We start from the raw sequence: 17,208 nt of genomic DNA, 5'->3' as shown, positions 1-17,208 counted from the left end.
GTTACTTTGTTTGTAGACTTAGTTTTCGCTCATGTTTTGTATCTCATTTTTATTAAATAAACATTTACGTACATAAAAAAAAGACTTCATATTATACACAATGTTTATACAGTGAAAACAAATTGGGAGGAAATCGACAAGGTACATAAACGCTGTATGATGAAAGTAAACTATGTACAATATCTACACAGTTAATCCTCACATCGTGTAATAAAACTGTACAATGTCTACACAGTTAATGCTGAAAAAGGTGTACTGAATATAAGTTAGAGATGTGCTGAGTGGTCAGGTGATGGCTCCTGTAGCAGAGCCTGGAAGTCTGGAGAGCAGACCAGCTTGTGCTTGACGTTCCCCAGGATACTCATGTCTCCAGTCAGGCCCTCAGACAGACGCACAGACACCAGTTGCTGTAGGAGAAATAACAGATGATTTAGCCCCTTATTGTCTGACCCTAAGCCATTGTCTGCACATCCTGGATCACAGTGAGTCAGGACTAAACACATCCTGGATCGCAGTGAGTCAGGACTAAACACATCCTGGATCGCAGTGAGTCAGGACTAAACACATCCTGGATCGCAGTGAGTCAGGACTAAACACATCCTGGATCGCAGTGAGTCAGGACTAAACACATCCTGGATCACAGTGAGTCAGGACTGTGGTTCTTTAGGACTAAACAGGAGAACTAGACTGTTAGGTACCTGTTCTAAAGGGGAAGACAGTTCCCTCTGAGACGTCCATAGTGATGTGTCTCAACACCATCTAACCCTGTAATGTCTATTATATTAACAGACCTGTTCTAAAGGGGAAGGCAGCTCCCTCTGAGACGTCCATAGTGATGTGTCTCAACACCATCTAACCCTGTAATGTCTATTATATTAACAGACCTGTAGGAAAGAGAAGGCAGCTCCCTCTGAGACGTCCATAATGATGTCTCCCAGCACCAGCTGCACCTTGCCAGACTTCCTGATCTGTAGTTTACCCAGAAACCCCTCTGTGAACTCTGACAGGACAGGAACGTCTTTACCAGCAGCGTCCTGAGGAAGAACATGGCCTTTAGGGTTAGGGGTTAGGAGAACTCTGACTGGATGGGAACGCTGTCTCTAGCAGGGTCCTGAGGAAGAACATGGCCTTTAGGGTTAGGGGTTAGGAGAACTCTGACTGGATGGGAACGCTGTCTCTAGCAGGGTCCTGAGGAAGAACATGGCCTTTAGGGTTAGTGGTCAGGGGAACTCTGACCGGATGGAAACACTGTCTCTAGCAGGGTCCTGAGGAAGAAGATGGAATACAGCAAATGTAGACCTTGGTGTGAAATGCTTCCCTGTTAGAATGAAGTGGACGGTAGAAAATAAGGATAGAATGTGGTCGTTACTCACTGGTGCTTTAATGTGAGAGGTGCGCTTGCCGTCGGACTTGGAGTCTTTTTTACAATTTCTTTCTGGGGCTGTGATTGGCTGGCCGGTGGCTGTGGCTGGCTGGCTTTGGATGGAGGCTGTGGTTGGCTGGCCAGGGATAGTATCAGGTAGCTGGATGAAAAGCAATTCTTCTGTCTCTGAAACCATCAGCTGGTGGAAGAGCTCTGCTACAGAGGGCTGGTCAGGGCTCAGGACCCCCTGGCCTGGTCTATACTGAGGGATCTGGCCTGGTCCGTACTGATGTCCTGCTCCATACTGAAGGGGCAGGTTTGGGTTAGTAGTAGCAGGGGCTCTGAATGCTGTAGGGCAACAAACACAGGACCATCAGCTACCTGGGAACCAGTTTGGATTGACAAGACTGGAACACGTGTTAATGTATTGAGTCTGTGCACCTCTGTATATCCCCCATGTATTTGCATGTCTAATTGTCTACATCCTGTGCATCCAGGGCCTTCAGGAAACAACCCTTTGACTTATTCCTCATGTTGTTAGAGCCTGAATTTAAAATGGATTACATTGAGATTGTGTCACCGGCCTACACGCCATAATGTCAAAGTGGAATTATGTTTGTAGAATTTAAAAATGAAAAGCTGAAATGTCTTGAGTGAATATGTTTTCAACCCCTTTGTTATGGCAAGCCTAAATAAGTTCAGGAGTACAAATGTGCTTAACAATGGACTTCCCCGTTGTCTCTGCTGATGTGCTGTTTGTTGTCCTTTCTCTCTTTTAGTGTTAACAGTTTAATCAAACTCTGGCGTTAACAAGTTTACCAATGTCCTAGTTTTGTCCACCCTCTACTTCCTTCCAAAAGCGTCCGGGATGGAAACGTTCCATCTGGCATGGATCTGCAGGAGCTCGTCCAGATGGAAAAGCTGAGTAACATCATGCCTTCTCACTGCAGTCGCTGTCCTCTGAATATACAGGAGGATCGCTGGGTTGTGAACCCTGCTTCAGATGCAATAGTTAGGCCAAGGGCAATTGAAGTGTAGGAAAGGATGATGGTGTCTGTGCCACCAGTAAATACAGGTAGTAGTGTTAATCCCCCCAGCACAGTCCCCCACAGCACAGTCCCCCCCAGGCACAGTCCCCCCCAGGCACAGTCCCCCCCAGGCACAGTCCCCCCCAGGCACAGTCCCCCCCAGCACAGTCCCCCACAGCACAGTCCCCCCCAGCACAGTCCCCCACAGCACAGTCCCCCCCACAGCACAGTCCCCCCCAGCACAGTCCCCCACAGCACAGTCCCCCCCAGGCACAGTCCCCCCCAGCACAGTCCCCCACAGCACAGTCCCCCCCAGCACAGTCCCCCCCAGCACAGTCCCCCCCAGCACAGTCCCCCACAGCACAGTCCCCCACAGCACAGTCCCCCCCAGGCACAGTCCCCCCCAGGCACAGTCCCCCCCAGGCACAGTCCCCCCCAGGCACAGTCCCCCCCAGGCACAGTCCCCCCCAGGCACAGTCCCCCACAGCACAGTCCCCCACAGCACAGTCCCCCACAGCACAGTCCCCCACAGCACAGTCCCCCACAGCACAGTCCCCCACAGCACAGTCCCCCACAGCACAGTCCCCCCCAGCACAGTCCCCCCCAGCACAGTCCCCCCCAGCACAGTCCCCCACAGCACAGTCCCCCCCAGCACAGTCCCCCCCAGCACAGTCCCCCCCAGCACAGTCCCCCACAGCACAGTCCCCCCCAGCACAGTCCCCCACAGCACAGTCCCCCACAGCACAGTCCCCCCCAGGCACAGTCCCCCCCAGGCACAGTCCCCCCCAGGCACAGTCCCCCCCAGGCACAGTCCCCCCCAGGCACAGTCCCCCCCAGCACAGTCCCCCACAGCACAGTCCCCCACAGCACAGTCCCCCACAGCACAGTCCCCCACAGCACAGTCCCCCCCAGCACAGTCCCCCCCAGCACAGTCCCACCCAGCACAGTCCCCCACAGCACAGTCCCCCACAGCACAGTCCCCCCCAGCACAGTCCCCCCCAGCACAGTCCCCCCCAGCACAGTCCCCCCCAGCACAGTCCCCCACAGCACAGTCCCCCACAGCACAGTCCCCCACAGCACAGTCCCCCCCAGGCACAGTCCCCCCCCAGCACAGTCCCCCCCAGCACAGTCCCCCCCAGGCACAGTCCCCCCCAGCACAGTCCCCCACAGCACAGTCCCCCCCAGGCACAGTCCCCCCCAGGCACAGTCCCCCCCAGCACAGTCCCCCCCCAGCACAGTCCCCCACAGCACAGTCCCCCCAGCACAGTCAACAACATGGATTCTGGAAAGAAATGCTGTCCACATGGTGTCGCTCATGCAGCCGATTAGAAACCAGTTTTCCCCACTAAGCAACGAGTCAGTCAGAGCCTGAGGCTTCCCAGGTGTCTCCTCCACTGTTACAGGGTCTGAGCCGCCGAAGCCTCCCCACCATTAGCTCTGACAAATTGACCTAGTCATTGGAGACTCCATTACCCACAGGATTAGACTTAAAAATAATCATCCAGCGATCATACACTGTTTACCAGGGGGCAGGGCTACCGACGTTAAAGCTAATCTGAAGAGGGTGCTGGCTTTGACAACTGGCGAGTATAGGGATATTGTTATCCACGTCGGCACCAACGATGTTAGGATGAAACATTGAGGTCACCAAGCGCAACATGGCTTCAGCTTGTAAATCAGCTAGAAAGAAGTCGGCATCGAGTAATTGTCTCTGGCCCCCTCCCAGTTAGGGGAAGTGATGAGCTCTACAGCAGAGTCTCACAACTCAATCACTTGTTGAAAACTGTTTTCTTCCACTCGCAAAATAGAGAATAGATAATTGGCCCTCTTTCTGGGATTCATCCACAAACTGGACCAAGCCTGGCCTGCTGAGGAGTGACGGACTCCATCCTAGCTGGAGGTGTGCTTTCATCTTATCGATGAATATAGACAGGGCTCTAACTCCACATTGAGATAGGGTGCAGGCCAGCTTAGTGGAGTCTGCCACAGTCAGTGTAGTCAGCTCAGCTATCCCCATTGAGACAGTGAACAATCTAGGTTGAATTTGTTTTACCCCTTTTTCTCCCCAATTTCGTGTTATCCAATTGGTAGTTAGTCTTGTCTCATCGCTGCAACTCCCATACGGACACGGGAGAGCCGAAGGTCGAGAGCCATGCGTCCGCTGAAACCCAACCAAGCCGCACTGCTTCTTGACACAATGCCCACTTAACCCGGAAGCCAGCCGCACCAATGTGTTTCGGAGGAAACACCGTGCACCTGGTAACCGTGTCAACGTGCACTGTGCCCAACCCGCCACAGGAGTCGCTAGTGCGTGATGGGACAAGGACATCCCTGCCAGCCAAACCCTCCCCTAACCCGGACGACGCTGGGCCAATTGTGCCGCCCCATGGGTCTCCCGGTCGGCTGCGACAGAGCCTGGACTCGAGCCCAGAATCTCTAGTGGCACATCTAGCCTTGCGCCACTCGGGAGGCCTGCCTCGATCTAGGTAGGACAAATCTAAACAGGGCGGTGTTCGCCTTAGCAATCTCGCTGGAATAAAGATCTGCTCCATTCCTGTCATTATTCAAAGAGATTGATAATACCTCACATCTCAAAAAAGGACTTCTTAATGTTAAAGATCCCTCACTTTCAAGGCAGTTACAGTCAATGAACTAATCACTGATCATGATCACTGATCATGATGTGATTGGCCTGACTGAAACATGGCTCAAGCCATTAAATGAGGCCTCTCCTCCTGGTTACACTAGTGACCATATCCCTCCCCCCGTGCATCCCGCAAAGGCGGAGGTGTTGCTAACATTTTTTTATGACAGACTATTTCAATTTATGAAAACATATGACTGCGTTTGTCTTTTGAGCTTCTTGTCATGAAATCTATGCAGCCTACTCAATCACTTTTTATAGCTACTGTTTGCAGGCCTCCTGGGCCGTATACAGCGTTCCTCACTGAGCTCCTATCGGACTTTGTAGTCATGGCAGATATTCACATTTTTGCTGACTTCTAATGGAAAAGTCCACAGACCCACTCAGTCTTTCGGAGGCATCATCAACTGTGGGTTTTGTCCAACATGTCTCTGGACCTACACATTGCCACAGTCAGACCCTGGAACTAGTTTTGTCCTGTGGAATAAATATTGTTGATATAAATGTTTTTCCTCATAATTCTGGACTATGGGACCACCATTTTATTACATTTGCAATCGCAACAAATGATCTGCTCAGACCCCAACCAAGGATCATTAAAAGCCATGCTATACATTTTCGGACAATGCAAAGATTCCTGGATGCCCTTCCAGACTCCGTCCACCTACCCAAGAATGTCGGAGTACAGAAATCCGTTAACCACCTAACCGAGGATCTAAAAGTAACTTTGTGTAATACCCTAGATGCAGTCGCACAGCTAAAAACAAACATTTGTCACAAGAAACTAGCTCCCTGGAAGTTTTCCGACTAGCTTGGAAAGACGGTACTGTGCAATATCGAAGAGCCCTCACCACCGAACCGGGAGTCTTCTGACTAGCTTGGAAAGACAGTAACGTGCAATATCGAAGAGCCCTCACCACCAAACCGGGAGTCTTCTGACTAGCTTGGAAAGACAGTAACGTGCAATATCGAAGAGCCCTCACCACCGAACCGGAGTCTTCTGACTAGCTTGGAAAGACAGTAACGTGCAATATCGAAGAGCCCTCACCACCAAACTGGGAGTCTTCTGACTAGCTTGGAAAGACAATATCAAAAATCACTAACTGCTGCTTGATCAGCCTACTTTTCCAACCTAGTTGAGGAGAATAGAAACAATCCACAATTTATTGTTGATACTGTCGCAAAGCTAACGAAACAGCAGCACTCCCCAAGTGATGAATGGCCTTTACTTCAGCAGTGATGAATTCATGAACTTCTTTGACGAAATAATATTCATATTCATTAGAAAGTCTCTTTTGAATGTGATTATTTCTCCCAAACTCAGTTGTCCTGAGTCTGCACAGAACTGCCAGGACCTCGGATCAATGGAGATACTCAAGTTCTTTTAATCCTGTATCTCTCAACACATTCACAAAAATAGTCATGGCCTCTAAACCTTCCAGCTGTCTACTGGACCCTATTCCAACTAAACTACTGAAAGAGCTACTTCCTGTGCTTGGCCCTCCTATGTTGAACATCATAAATGGCTCCCTATCCGGATGTGTATCAAACTCACTAAAAGTGGCAGTAATAAAGCCTTGACCCAGAAAAATGTAAACTATCGGCCTACATCGAATCTCCCATTCATAAAAAAAAAAAAATGGGAATGTGTCTTCAGGAAGGAAATGTATACGAACCGCTCCAGTCTCTTTTTAAACCCTGTCATAGTACTGAGACCACACTTGTGTAGGTGGTAAATTTACCTTTTTAAATAGCATCAGACCAAGGCTTTTCTGTCTGTCCTTGTGCTCCTAGGCTTTAGTGCAACTTTTGACACCACATTCTTTTGGAGATTAGAAACCCAAAAATTGGTCCAGGCAGACAATCTGAAACTTTCTGTAAAAATGAAATGATGCAGAAAAGCTAATCCAGGTTTTTGTCACTTGTAGATTAGACTGCGATTCTCCGGCTACCTGCATAAAGCACTAAATACAGCTGCTAGACTCTTGACTCAAACCGTCAAATTTGATCATTACTCCAGTGCCTCTACACTGGCTTCCTGTCAAGGCTGATTTTCAAGGTTTTACTGTTAACCCACAAAGCAATACATAGACTTGCTCCTACCCATCTCTCTGGTCCTGCCGTACATACACGTACGCTTTGGTCACAACACGCAGGGCTTCTTACTGTCCCTAGAATTTCTAAGCAAACAGCTGGAGGCAGGGCCTTCTCCTTTTTATGGAATGGTCTGCCTATCCATGTGAGAGACGCAGACTCTGGTCTCAACCTTTAAGTCTTTTATTGAAGACTCATCTCTTCAATAGGTCCTATGATTAAGTGTAGTCTGGCCTAGGGGTGCGAAGGTGAACGGCAAGGCACTGGAGCGATGAACCGCCCTAGCTGTCTCTGCCTGTCCGTCTCCCCTCTCTCCACTGGGATTCTCTGCCTCTGACCCTATTACGGGGACTGAGTCACTGGCTGGCTAGTGCTCTCCCATGTTGTCCCTAGGAGTTCAGCTTTGTGTCTTGCCAAGCTTTTTTCACTATACTTGACATGAGTGGTTTGAGTCACTGACATGATCTTCCTCTCCGGTCTTGGGTGACATCTTTGTGGGCTCCACCTTGTCTCAGGGTAGTACGTTGATGTCCCTCTGAGGTTGGGGGGGGGGGGTTCTGTGCTTTGTCAAAGTGGGTGGGCTTATATCCTGCCTGGTCGCCCCCCCTCAGTCCCCAGTGTCGGGGGGCTAGTGTCAGTCTGTCCTATCCTATCTTCTCTGGTGTGATCTTAAGTATGCTCCCTCTAATTCAGCCATCTCTCTCTGCCCCAGGACCATGCCTGACAACTCCTGGCTGTCCCCACTCCTCCAGGTCATGCTGCTGATCCAGTTTCCGCTGTTCTGCCTGCGGCTATGGAACCCTTAGGCATGAAGTCATAAACAGCGCAATGCTTGAAGCACAGCGAAGAGCTGCTGGCAAGCGCAGTAAAGTGCTGTTTGAATGAATGAATTCGAGCCTGCTGCTGCCTACCACCGCTCAGTCAGACTGCTCTATGAAATATCAAATCATAGACTTAATTATAATATAATAACACACAGAAATATGAGCCTTAGGTCATTAATTTGGTTAAATCCGGAAACTATCATTTCGAAAACAAAATGTTTATTCTTTCAGTGAAATACGGAACCGTTCCGTATTTTATCTAACGGGTGGCATCCATAAGTCTAAATATTCCTGTTACATTGCACAACCTTCAATGTTATGTCATAAGTAATATTCTGGCAAATTAGTTCGCAACGAGCCAGGCAGCCCAAACTGTTGCATATACCTTGACTCTGCGTGCAACGAACGCAAGCGAAGTGACACAATTTCCCTAGTTTAATATTGCTTGCTAACCTGGATTTCTTTTAACTAAATATGCAGGTTTGAAAAAATATACTTCTGTGTACTGATTTTAAGAAAGGCGTGGATGTTTATGGTTAGGTATTCGTGCAACAATTGTGCTTTTTTCACAAATGTGCTTTTGTTAAATCCTCCCCCGTTTGGCGAAGTTGGCTGTCTTTGTTAGGAAGAAATAGTCTTCACACAGTTCGCAACGAGCCAGGCGGCCCAAACTGCTGCATATACCCTGACTCTGTTGTACAGAACACAAGAGAAGTGACACAATTTCCCTGGTGAAAATACATTTATGTTAGCAGGCAATATTATCTAAATATGCAGGTTTAAAAATATATACTTGTGTATTGATTTTAAGAAAGGCGTTGATGTTTTTGGTTAGGTACACATTGGTGCAACGACATTGCTTTTTTTCGCGAATGCGCTTGTTAAATCACCCGTTTTGCGAAGTAGGCTATGATTCAATGATAAATTAACAGGCACCGCATCGATTATATGCAACGCAGGACACGCTAGATAAACTAGTAATATCATCAACCATGTGTAGTTAACTAGTGATTATGTTAAGATGTATTGTTTTTTATAAGATACGTTTAATGCTAGCTAGCACCTTACCTTGGCTCCTTGCTGCACTCGCGTAACAGGTAGTCAGCCTGCCACGCAGTCTCCTCGTGGAGTGCAATGTAATCGGCCATGATCGGTGTCCAAAAATGCTCATCACCGATTGTTATGAAAACTTGATATCGTCCCTAATTAATCGGCCATTCTGATTAATCGGTCGACCTCTGAATGCTCGGCTATGGAAAATCAACTGACATTTACTCCTGAGGTGCTGACCTGCTGCACACTCTACAACCACTTATTTGACCCTGTTGGTCATCTGTGATCATCCTGAATAACAATCTAGCCTTAATGGCCATGTACTCATCTCTACCTGCACAACCAGAATAGCATCCCGTTTCTTCCTAGGCTCCTGCCTTTCTAGGGAGTTTTTCCTTGCCACTGTGCTTCTACATCTGCATTGCTTGCTGTTTGTGGTTTTGCGCTGGGTTTCTGTATAAGCACTTTGTGACATCTGCTGATGCAAAAAGGGCTTTTTAAATAAAGTTGATTAGACTCAGTGTAATAGTCGAATATTGTTTAACATGATTTTTTAATGACTACCTCATCTCTGTACCCCACACATACAATTATCTGGAAGCTCCCTCAGTCGAGCAGGGAATTTCAACCACAATGGCCAATGAGGTTTTCCAATGCCTCAAAGGGCACCTATTGGTAGATGGGTAAAAAACAGACATTGAATATCTGAGCATGGTGAAGTTATTAATTACACTTTGGATGGTGTATCAATACACCCAGTCACTACACAGATATAGGCGTCCTTTCTAACTTAGTTGCTGGGGTAGAAGGAAACCACTCGGATTTCACAAGGCCAATGGTGGCTTTAAAACTGTTAAGAGTTTTTAATGGCTGATAGTAGACCTGAGGATGGATCAACAACATTGTAGTTACTCCACAATGTGAAAATATTGTGCAAAGCTCTTAGACACTTACCCACTGCCAAAGGTGATTCTAACATGTATTGACTCATGGGTGTGAATACTTATGTAAACTTGATATTTCTATTTCATTTGATACATTTTGAAATCTCACAATGTGGAATAAGTCAAGGGGTATGAATACTTTCTGAAGGCACTGTATATACTTACATGGAGTTGTTGCCTCTGTTATCAGGAAGTTGCTAGATTGATACAGTGGCAGTTGAATTGGCTTGTTCTTGGCATCATTTTTCAAACCAGGATCATCCAAAAACTATATGGGGGGGGAAAAGTGTGCGGTTTAAATAAATATATGTATTTCAACCAGGGGTTGGAACCGGTTCATGGAAATAATGAAATGTTTCTACGAACAGAATCAGAACCGGGAACGAAAGTGATCTATACTGTTCCGGAACAGAACTGTTACGTTAAACACATGGGAACCAGTTAATAACATTATCCCTCTGTTAATCAGAAACTTCTTCCAGTGTCTGCCTGCCAGCTAAAAATTGTTGCCAGTGTGTGTGCGTGTAGGCTACCTGCCCCTCGCCCTCCAAAGTATTACTGACGTTACAAGCATGAAGATGCGGGGAGAGATTTTTAATTAGAAAATAATGGATTCACTTTTTCAATGCTAGTTAAGGATACTATAGTTATCACATTTCACATTGTATTTTTTAACTACAGAAAGGTAAGACGTGATTTGCATTCTGGTGCCGCTCTGCACACACAAGCTTGTTAACTAGCTAGCTTCTCTGGTCGAATGTTAAACCAACTCTGAAGATCAAAGACATTCAAAGTTCCTCCAGAAGCCGCTCGTCTGTAGGTATAATACTGTGGCCCTAATTCAAAATTTCAGTTGCATCTCACGCCTGACTAGTCTATCACACATGTAAACAACTCACTGAGCTATAGCTTTCCAACTCCATAACAAGCTGCTCTACCTGCACTGCATGATTGGTGAAGTAGGTTTAAAAAGGAACGATATAAACTGGTACTTTTCTTTTGTTCAAACCAGTTCAGAACTTTTATTTTGCTGGTCGGAACAGAAAAGAACGGGGCTAGTCATTAAGGCTGTTACTTTAGGTTGACTAGTCATTAAAGCTGTGTGTTTTACTTTAGGTTGACTAGTCATTAAGGCTGTTTTACTTTAGGCTCCCTACCTCCCAATTCCCCAAGACATCCAACCAGAACCAGAACAAATAGCAGGCCAAACTATCCCTCTCAGCACTGCCTGGACTGCGCAAAAATGCAAATGCTTTCCGTTTGAGTTATATTAGGTTTTATTTTCATCGTGCAAACCCAACTTTCCTTTCTCTTGTCCTTTTCCTCCACTGGTTCTCAGGCTTGTATTTACTATTTAACTTTCTCTCCAAGTTACAAAGGGGTTTCATGTATGTTGATTAAGGCTGTTTTACTTTAAGTTGACTAGTCATTAAGGCTGTTGTACTTACATCATCCCGTTGAAGCTTGTGTAACATATCATTATCGTTTTCTTCTGAGGCACGTCTCTCCTTCTTAAAACACTTAGCTACAGGAGAGGATCTGCTGTCTGTAAGGTCGGTCCCTCTCCACCCCCCTGCACAGAACAGAGGACAGGACACACTGGAATCCAGTGTTTCTAATGATCATAATAATAACCTGTCTCTTTAACACACAGTAAAGGCAGCTTCTGGCAGAGAAGGTCCAATTCACCTGGTTTCTTTACTGTGTCTGCAGGACCCTGTTCAAAGATGGAGTGGGACTGAATGATCTGAGGGGGGCGCTCTCTTCTCTCCCTGTGCCTCTCCTCCCTCACTCTTCTCTCCTTCTTTGGTGCAACATGGGCCTCTTCCTTTAACCTGGGGGAAGGAGTTCAATGTTAACATGTATTCTTCTAAACTGGATCCTTGGTAGTCTAATGGAATGTGTCTTCAAGCAATACAGTTGACACTCACTCATCTTTACTCTTCCTCAGAGAATGGACATTGGGTACGAAGGTTTTCTGTAATAAAAATATCAATTTATTAATTTCTACTATTTTGTCATCTGAATATCATGACTGTTTTGTTTAATGTTTGTGACAGGACACTGGACAGCTGTATATTTGCTTTTGTTCATCACCCACTGTGTTTCCGTTTCACTGTAGACTGGTTATTTAGTAGTGCTTACAATAGAGTGGTGAGGACGATGAGTCTACCGTGTCCAGAAGAGACTTCACCATTCATTTTCTAGATTCAGATTCACGCAGACATCGTTTTAAGCTTTTACAATTGACAGCTGATTTTGGCATAGTATATCGATTCGCTCTCCTTAAATATTTCTCATCTGTTATTCCTTTGTCTCTGAATTCTTTAATCAAACTTTTCCCCGACAGCTCCTGATATCAGGGTATAAAAACTACAATCTGTTCTGAAATAGCCTGGTGTGCATGTGCGCCCAGCTATATCATGTCTCTAGCTTGTTTTCCCTGGCTAAACAGCCATGTTCGTCATTGTCAAAAATAAATACTGCACCCTCAACTTCAAAACTAATTTGCTAGTTAGTTATACAATTATGTAACTAAGAAATTCACAGGAAAGAAACTTAAATGATGTGTTGTTTTGTTGAACCGTCACGACTGGTTTGAGTTATATTTCGTAAGATAACGGTGGCGAAGGATGATATCATTGCTGCTTAACCCGGATCCAAGTTCCCTTTTACGGTCCACCGACGTCATTGGCGTCCGATGTCAGTGACTGGTCTTGGAACTGGGACACCCTGCCGCCTCTCCCCGCATGGCTCGATTTTTATATGTTGAAAAATGGTAACGTCTACAAAACTTAGTCCACTCTGTTCAAAACATATTAATTATTGTTTTGGAAACAGAAAATTGTATTGAGATCAAATGTTTCATCGATGAGAAAATTAGCAGAATGTCAGTGAAAATCCATCTTTTACCACTGCCGGCCACTGGGCCTCCTCTCACTACCATATTTGGTAGTAAGTGGAAACGCCAAGCGGATGCTTCACATTTACACATCAGGTGAAATATCTGTCTTGTTCCATCTATGGGATTAGCATGGGCAGAACAATTTGAGGGCTTCCACCATTTTAATGTGGTCAACTGGGTGGGACTTCCAACTTAATTGGCTCATCCCTCCTGCTGATCCTATTGGAGTCATGTCCAACTGGGTCATCAGGAGGGTTCAGCCAATCGTAAAGAAGATCAACCTTTTTTCCCTCTGTGCTGTTTTCTGTGCCCAATGTTTGTACCATTTTTTTGTGCTGCTACCATGTTGTGTTATGTGTTACTGCCTTGCTATGTTGTCTTAGGTCTCTCTTTATGTAGTGTTGTCTCTCTTGTCTCAATGTGTTTTTTGTTCTATATATATATATATATATATATCTCTATCTATCTATATCAATCACAGCCTCCATCCCCGCAGGAGGCCTTTTGGTCGGCTGTCATAGTTAAGAACACGTTCTTATTTACAGACTTGCCTAATTAAATAAAGGTTAAATACATTTACATTTTAGTGGCCCCCCACTTTATGGTGGAGATGATATATTTATGTTTTAAAGTACATTTCCTGCCATTCTACACCTTTTGCCATGGGGTGAAGATAATGTTGCAGTTTTAAAGCAAGTTTTCTGCAGTTCTACACATTTTGGCATGGGGCAGAGAGACATTTTTTCAATTTTATAACACATTTCATGCAATTCTACACGTTTTGCCTGGGGCAGAGCCATTTTTAGTTGTTGCAGTTTTACAGCTAATTTCCTGTAGTTCTTCATGTGCCCTGCGTGCCTGGTAGGTATACCTGGGGCGGCAGGTATCCTAGTGGTTAGGGTGTTGGACTAGTAACCGAAAGGTTGCAAGATCAAATCCCTGAGCTGACAAGGTAAAAACCTGTCATTCTTCCCCTGAACAAGGCTGTCATTGAAAATAAAATGTTGTTCTTCACTGACTTAAAATAAAAATAAAAACATTGGCTACGATTAGTTTAGATAGTCTATCCAGACAATTTATCAATTCAATTTATTTTCTTCTCACATGGCTAATTGAGACCGCTAATTTTACGTGTGCCTGGAGCAGGGCCCTGATGGCACAGATACAAAGATGAGTCCTCTATCTATCTCTATGGGTTGAGTACGTAGTCTTTGATATACAGTATGAGCGTTTCCATTGGGTATCACCTTTTTGAACCCGCCCAGAGTCAGGTCTCGGGACCGCAGAGACGTCAGTCTGCCTGGAGGAGGGGGGGAGTTCAGCACCGCCCGATGAGGTAACCCACTGCCAGCTACATTTGGTCTGGTGATACCGGAGTAGCCAGCCATAAAGTCCGTGTTGCTGCTTGGATCAGTCATTCTGCTAATCACTGGCTGGAACGGACGGCTTTGTGACAATACAGTATTAAGGGGTTGAAGGCTATACTAAACCTACACCCTTTATTCGACGGGGAAGCCTACAAATGAAATGGCAGCATAACTCCGATTTGGAATAAACAATATTTGAACCGAATTCCTATTTCTTCTTCATCGCGCTGTCCAATAGCCTAATAAACAGATATGATATGTGAATTAACAATAGGCCTTCTTACTGTGAAGTCAGAGAATGCAGGTATCCCCTCCGTAAACACGGATATCGGTGTTCAAACAACACTGTTATTGTACTGTAAGCCTCCAGAAACTGTAGCGTCCATCTTGTCCGTAATGTCTGGGCACATCTGAGCAAAAACAGCGACTGAACAGCAGCCTTATACAATCCAAATCCAACAGTCTGTCCTGGAAAGAATATTGTAGGTGTTGCGTACAAGGCCTTGGTAAAAAGCAGTTGGCTACATCCTTGATACAAAGTAACTTACTACCTGATCACTTGAGCGACACTTCAGTAAACACAACCTACATTCCACGCGCTAGTTCTTACTAATATAGGATACTTCACAATAGACGGTAATCGCTCATTCGGTTCCCCGAGTTAATCACATCAGCACCGTTTATTCTGCTTTGTTATGTCTTCACGTGATTCCATTATCTGAACACAAGGTGGCAGTGTTTATTCGGTCTCAGAAGAATAGCTGTATTGTGTTTTTCTTTGTTGATTTCACCTTTACCTACCAGGTAGGCCAGTTGAGAACACCTTTATTTAACCAGGTAGGCCAGTTGAGAACACCTTTATTTAACCAGGTAGGCCAGTTGAGAACAAGTTCTCATTTACAACTGCGACCTGGCCAAGATAAAGCATAGCAGTTCGGCACAAACAACATCACAGAGTTACACATAGAATAAATAAACATACAGTCAATAATACAGTAGGAAAAAAAATCTATATACAGCATGTGCAAATGAGGTAGGATAAGAGAGGTAAGGCAATAAATAGGCCATGGTGGCGAAGTAATTACAATATAGCAATTAATCACTGAACCTGTATGGGTGTTGTAACCTGATAAAATAGTAGAATAGAACCCCAATTGTATTTGTTCCAATTCATTATTGTTATGTTTCTTTTTCTGACATTTTGGTGGAAAAATATACAAATTCCTGTGAGATGATAAGGCCCAGGACTGTGCAACGTGGTAAAGGCCACACGCTCTCATGCAATACTATGCCAATTGGCCACATGGTGGCGCTACAACAATCAATAGGATTTGCTCACTTTGAAAGGTCATCCCGTGTGAACTAGAGTCATGAAATTTGGTCCATTGGTCCCTCTCCTCACAAGGAACAAATTTCCCTCAGGAACCCATAAAGTCCGCCATGATGGATATTCCACCATTTAGAATTTTGTGAAAATCACTTGAAACTACTCCTCTCGCACCGATTGACAGATCTGCACAAAACTTGACATGTGGCATGTGTGGACCAAGGTTTATCAACACAATCATTTCCATACTAGTAACAAAAACATGGCCGCTATTTCCCAATGAATTTTCATGTGGTGTGGTCTCACACATAAATGCATACAAATCAGACAAGGATATTCGTATTGTGACAAATTGGTACACTGTCAAAACTCAACATATGTAAGCACATTTAGATTGACCACACGGTGGCGCTCTAACCAGCAGGGATGTCAGTCCAGCTAAGTTGTAAAGTATGGTTCAGTTCGGCACATGGTGGTGCTGTTTTACAGGAAAAAATGTCATGCAAGTTTATTGGCTTGTAGCGCCATGTTGTTTGATGTAGAGCCTTGGAAAATACTGTGTTTAAAGATGTCCGTGGATAGCTGCTACATACCAAATTGGGTGTTGATCAGTCCAGCGGTTTTGGTGAAGTAGAATTTTAAAGTAATTAAGAAAAGGTCCAAAATGGGCATTTCGTATGATCTGTTTGATGCTGAGTTCTGATATTTGGCAAGCACGGTATAAAGTACAAATGTATTCATCCAACTGGAATGGGTCCAATTTGTCCTGATGGTGGAACTATGGAAACAACAATGCACCAACAGATGTGATGCTTATTTACAAAATCATCTTAGGCCTCACTCCCCCTTATCTGAGACACCTACTGCAGCGCTCATCCTCCACATACAACACCCGTTCTGCCAGTCACATTCTGTTAAAGATCCCCAAAGCACACACATCCCTGGGTCGCTCCTCTTTTCAGTTTGAAACATCTAGCAACTGGAGCGAGCTGCAGCAAACACTCAAACCGGACAGTTTATCTCCATCTCTTCATTCAAAGACTCAATCATGGTCTCTACCTTCTTGCCCTTTGTGCTTTTGTCTGGGCCCAATAATGTTTGTACTATGTTTTGTGCTGCTGCCATGTTGTGTTGCTACCATGTTGTTGTCATGTTGTGTTGCTGCCATGCTGTGTTGCTACCATGTTGTGTTGCTACCATGCTGTGTGGTCATGTGTTGCTGCCATGCTGTGTTGCTACCATGTTGTGTGGTCATGTGTTGCTGCCATGCTGTGTTGCTACCATGTTGTGTGGTCATGTGTTGCTGCCATGCTGTGTGGTCATGTGTTGCAGCCATGCTGTGTAGTCATGTGTTGCTGCCATGCTGTGTGGTCATGTGTTGCTGCCATGCTGTGTGGTCATGTGTTGCTGCCATGCTGTGTGGTCATGTGTTGCAGCCATGCTGTGTGGTAATGTGTTGCAGCCATGTTGTTGTCATGTTGTGTTGCTGCCATGCTGTGTGGTCATGTGTTGCAGCCATGCTGTGTGGTCATGTGTTGCTGCCATGCTGTGTGGTCATGTGTTGCAGCCATGCTGTGTGGTCATGTGTTGCAGCCATGTTGTGTGGTCATGTGTTGCAGCCATGCTGTGTGGTCATGTGTTGCAGCCATGCTGTGTGGT

General features: G+C 45.5%; 2 protein-coding genes across 3 annotated transcripts in view; one reads left to right on the top strand and one right to left on the bottom strand.

Annotated features, from left to right (window-relative positions):
• LOC139381410 (transcription factor A, mitochondrial-like) overlaps positions 1–11,960 on the top strand; it is a 39,409-nt gene extending 27,449 nt beyond the window's left edge. For both annotated transcript variants that reach the window (XM_071124911.1, XM_071124910.1), the window contains one exon: positions 11,664–11,960. The gene's annotated coding sequence lies outside the window, so the exon portion shown is untranslated. The remainder of the gene's footprint in view (positions 1–11,663) is intronic.
• On the bottom strand, positions 23–14,948 carry LOC139381408 (DNA-directed RNA polymerase III subunit RPC4-like). The gene is made up of 8 exons (XM_071124909.1): positions 14,103–14,948; positions 11,882–11,928; positions 11,640–11,785; positions 11,399–11,523; positions 10,116–10,218; positions 1,374–1,711; positions 885–1,034; positions 23–407 (listed from the first exon to the last, which is right to left on the bottom strand). Exons 1-8 carry the CDS (start codon positions 14,271–14,273, stop codon positions 267–269), a joined length of 1,221 nt encoding a protein of 406 aa, XP_070981010.1. The 5' UTR covers positions 14,274–14,948; the 3' UTR covers positions 23–266.
• Positions 14,949–17,208: the final 2,260 nt, after the last annotated feature.

The sequence above is a fragment of the Oncorhynchus clarkii genome, chromosome 23 (assembly GCF_045791955.1).
Source record: "Oncorhynchus clarkii lewisi isolate Uvic-CL-2024 chromosome 23, UVic_Ocla_1.0, whole genome shotgun sequence".
In the NCBI taxonomy this organism is placed as follows: Eukaryota; Metazoa; Chordata; class Actinopteri; order Salmoniformes; family Salmonidae; genus Oncorhynchus; species Oncorhynchus clarkii.
The sequence above is the reverse complement of the archived record's forward strand: the minus strand, read 5'-3'. Positions and strand labels throughout refer to the sequence as shown.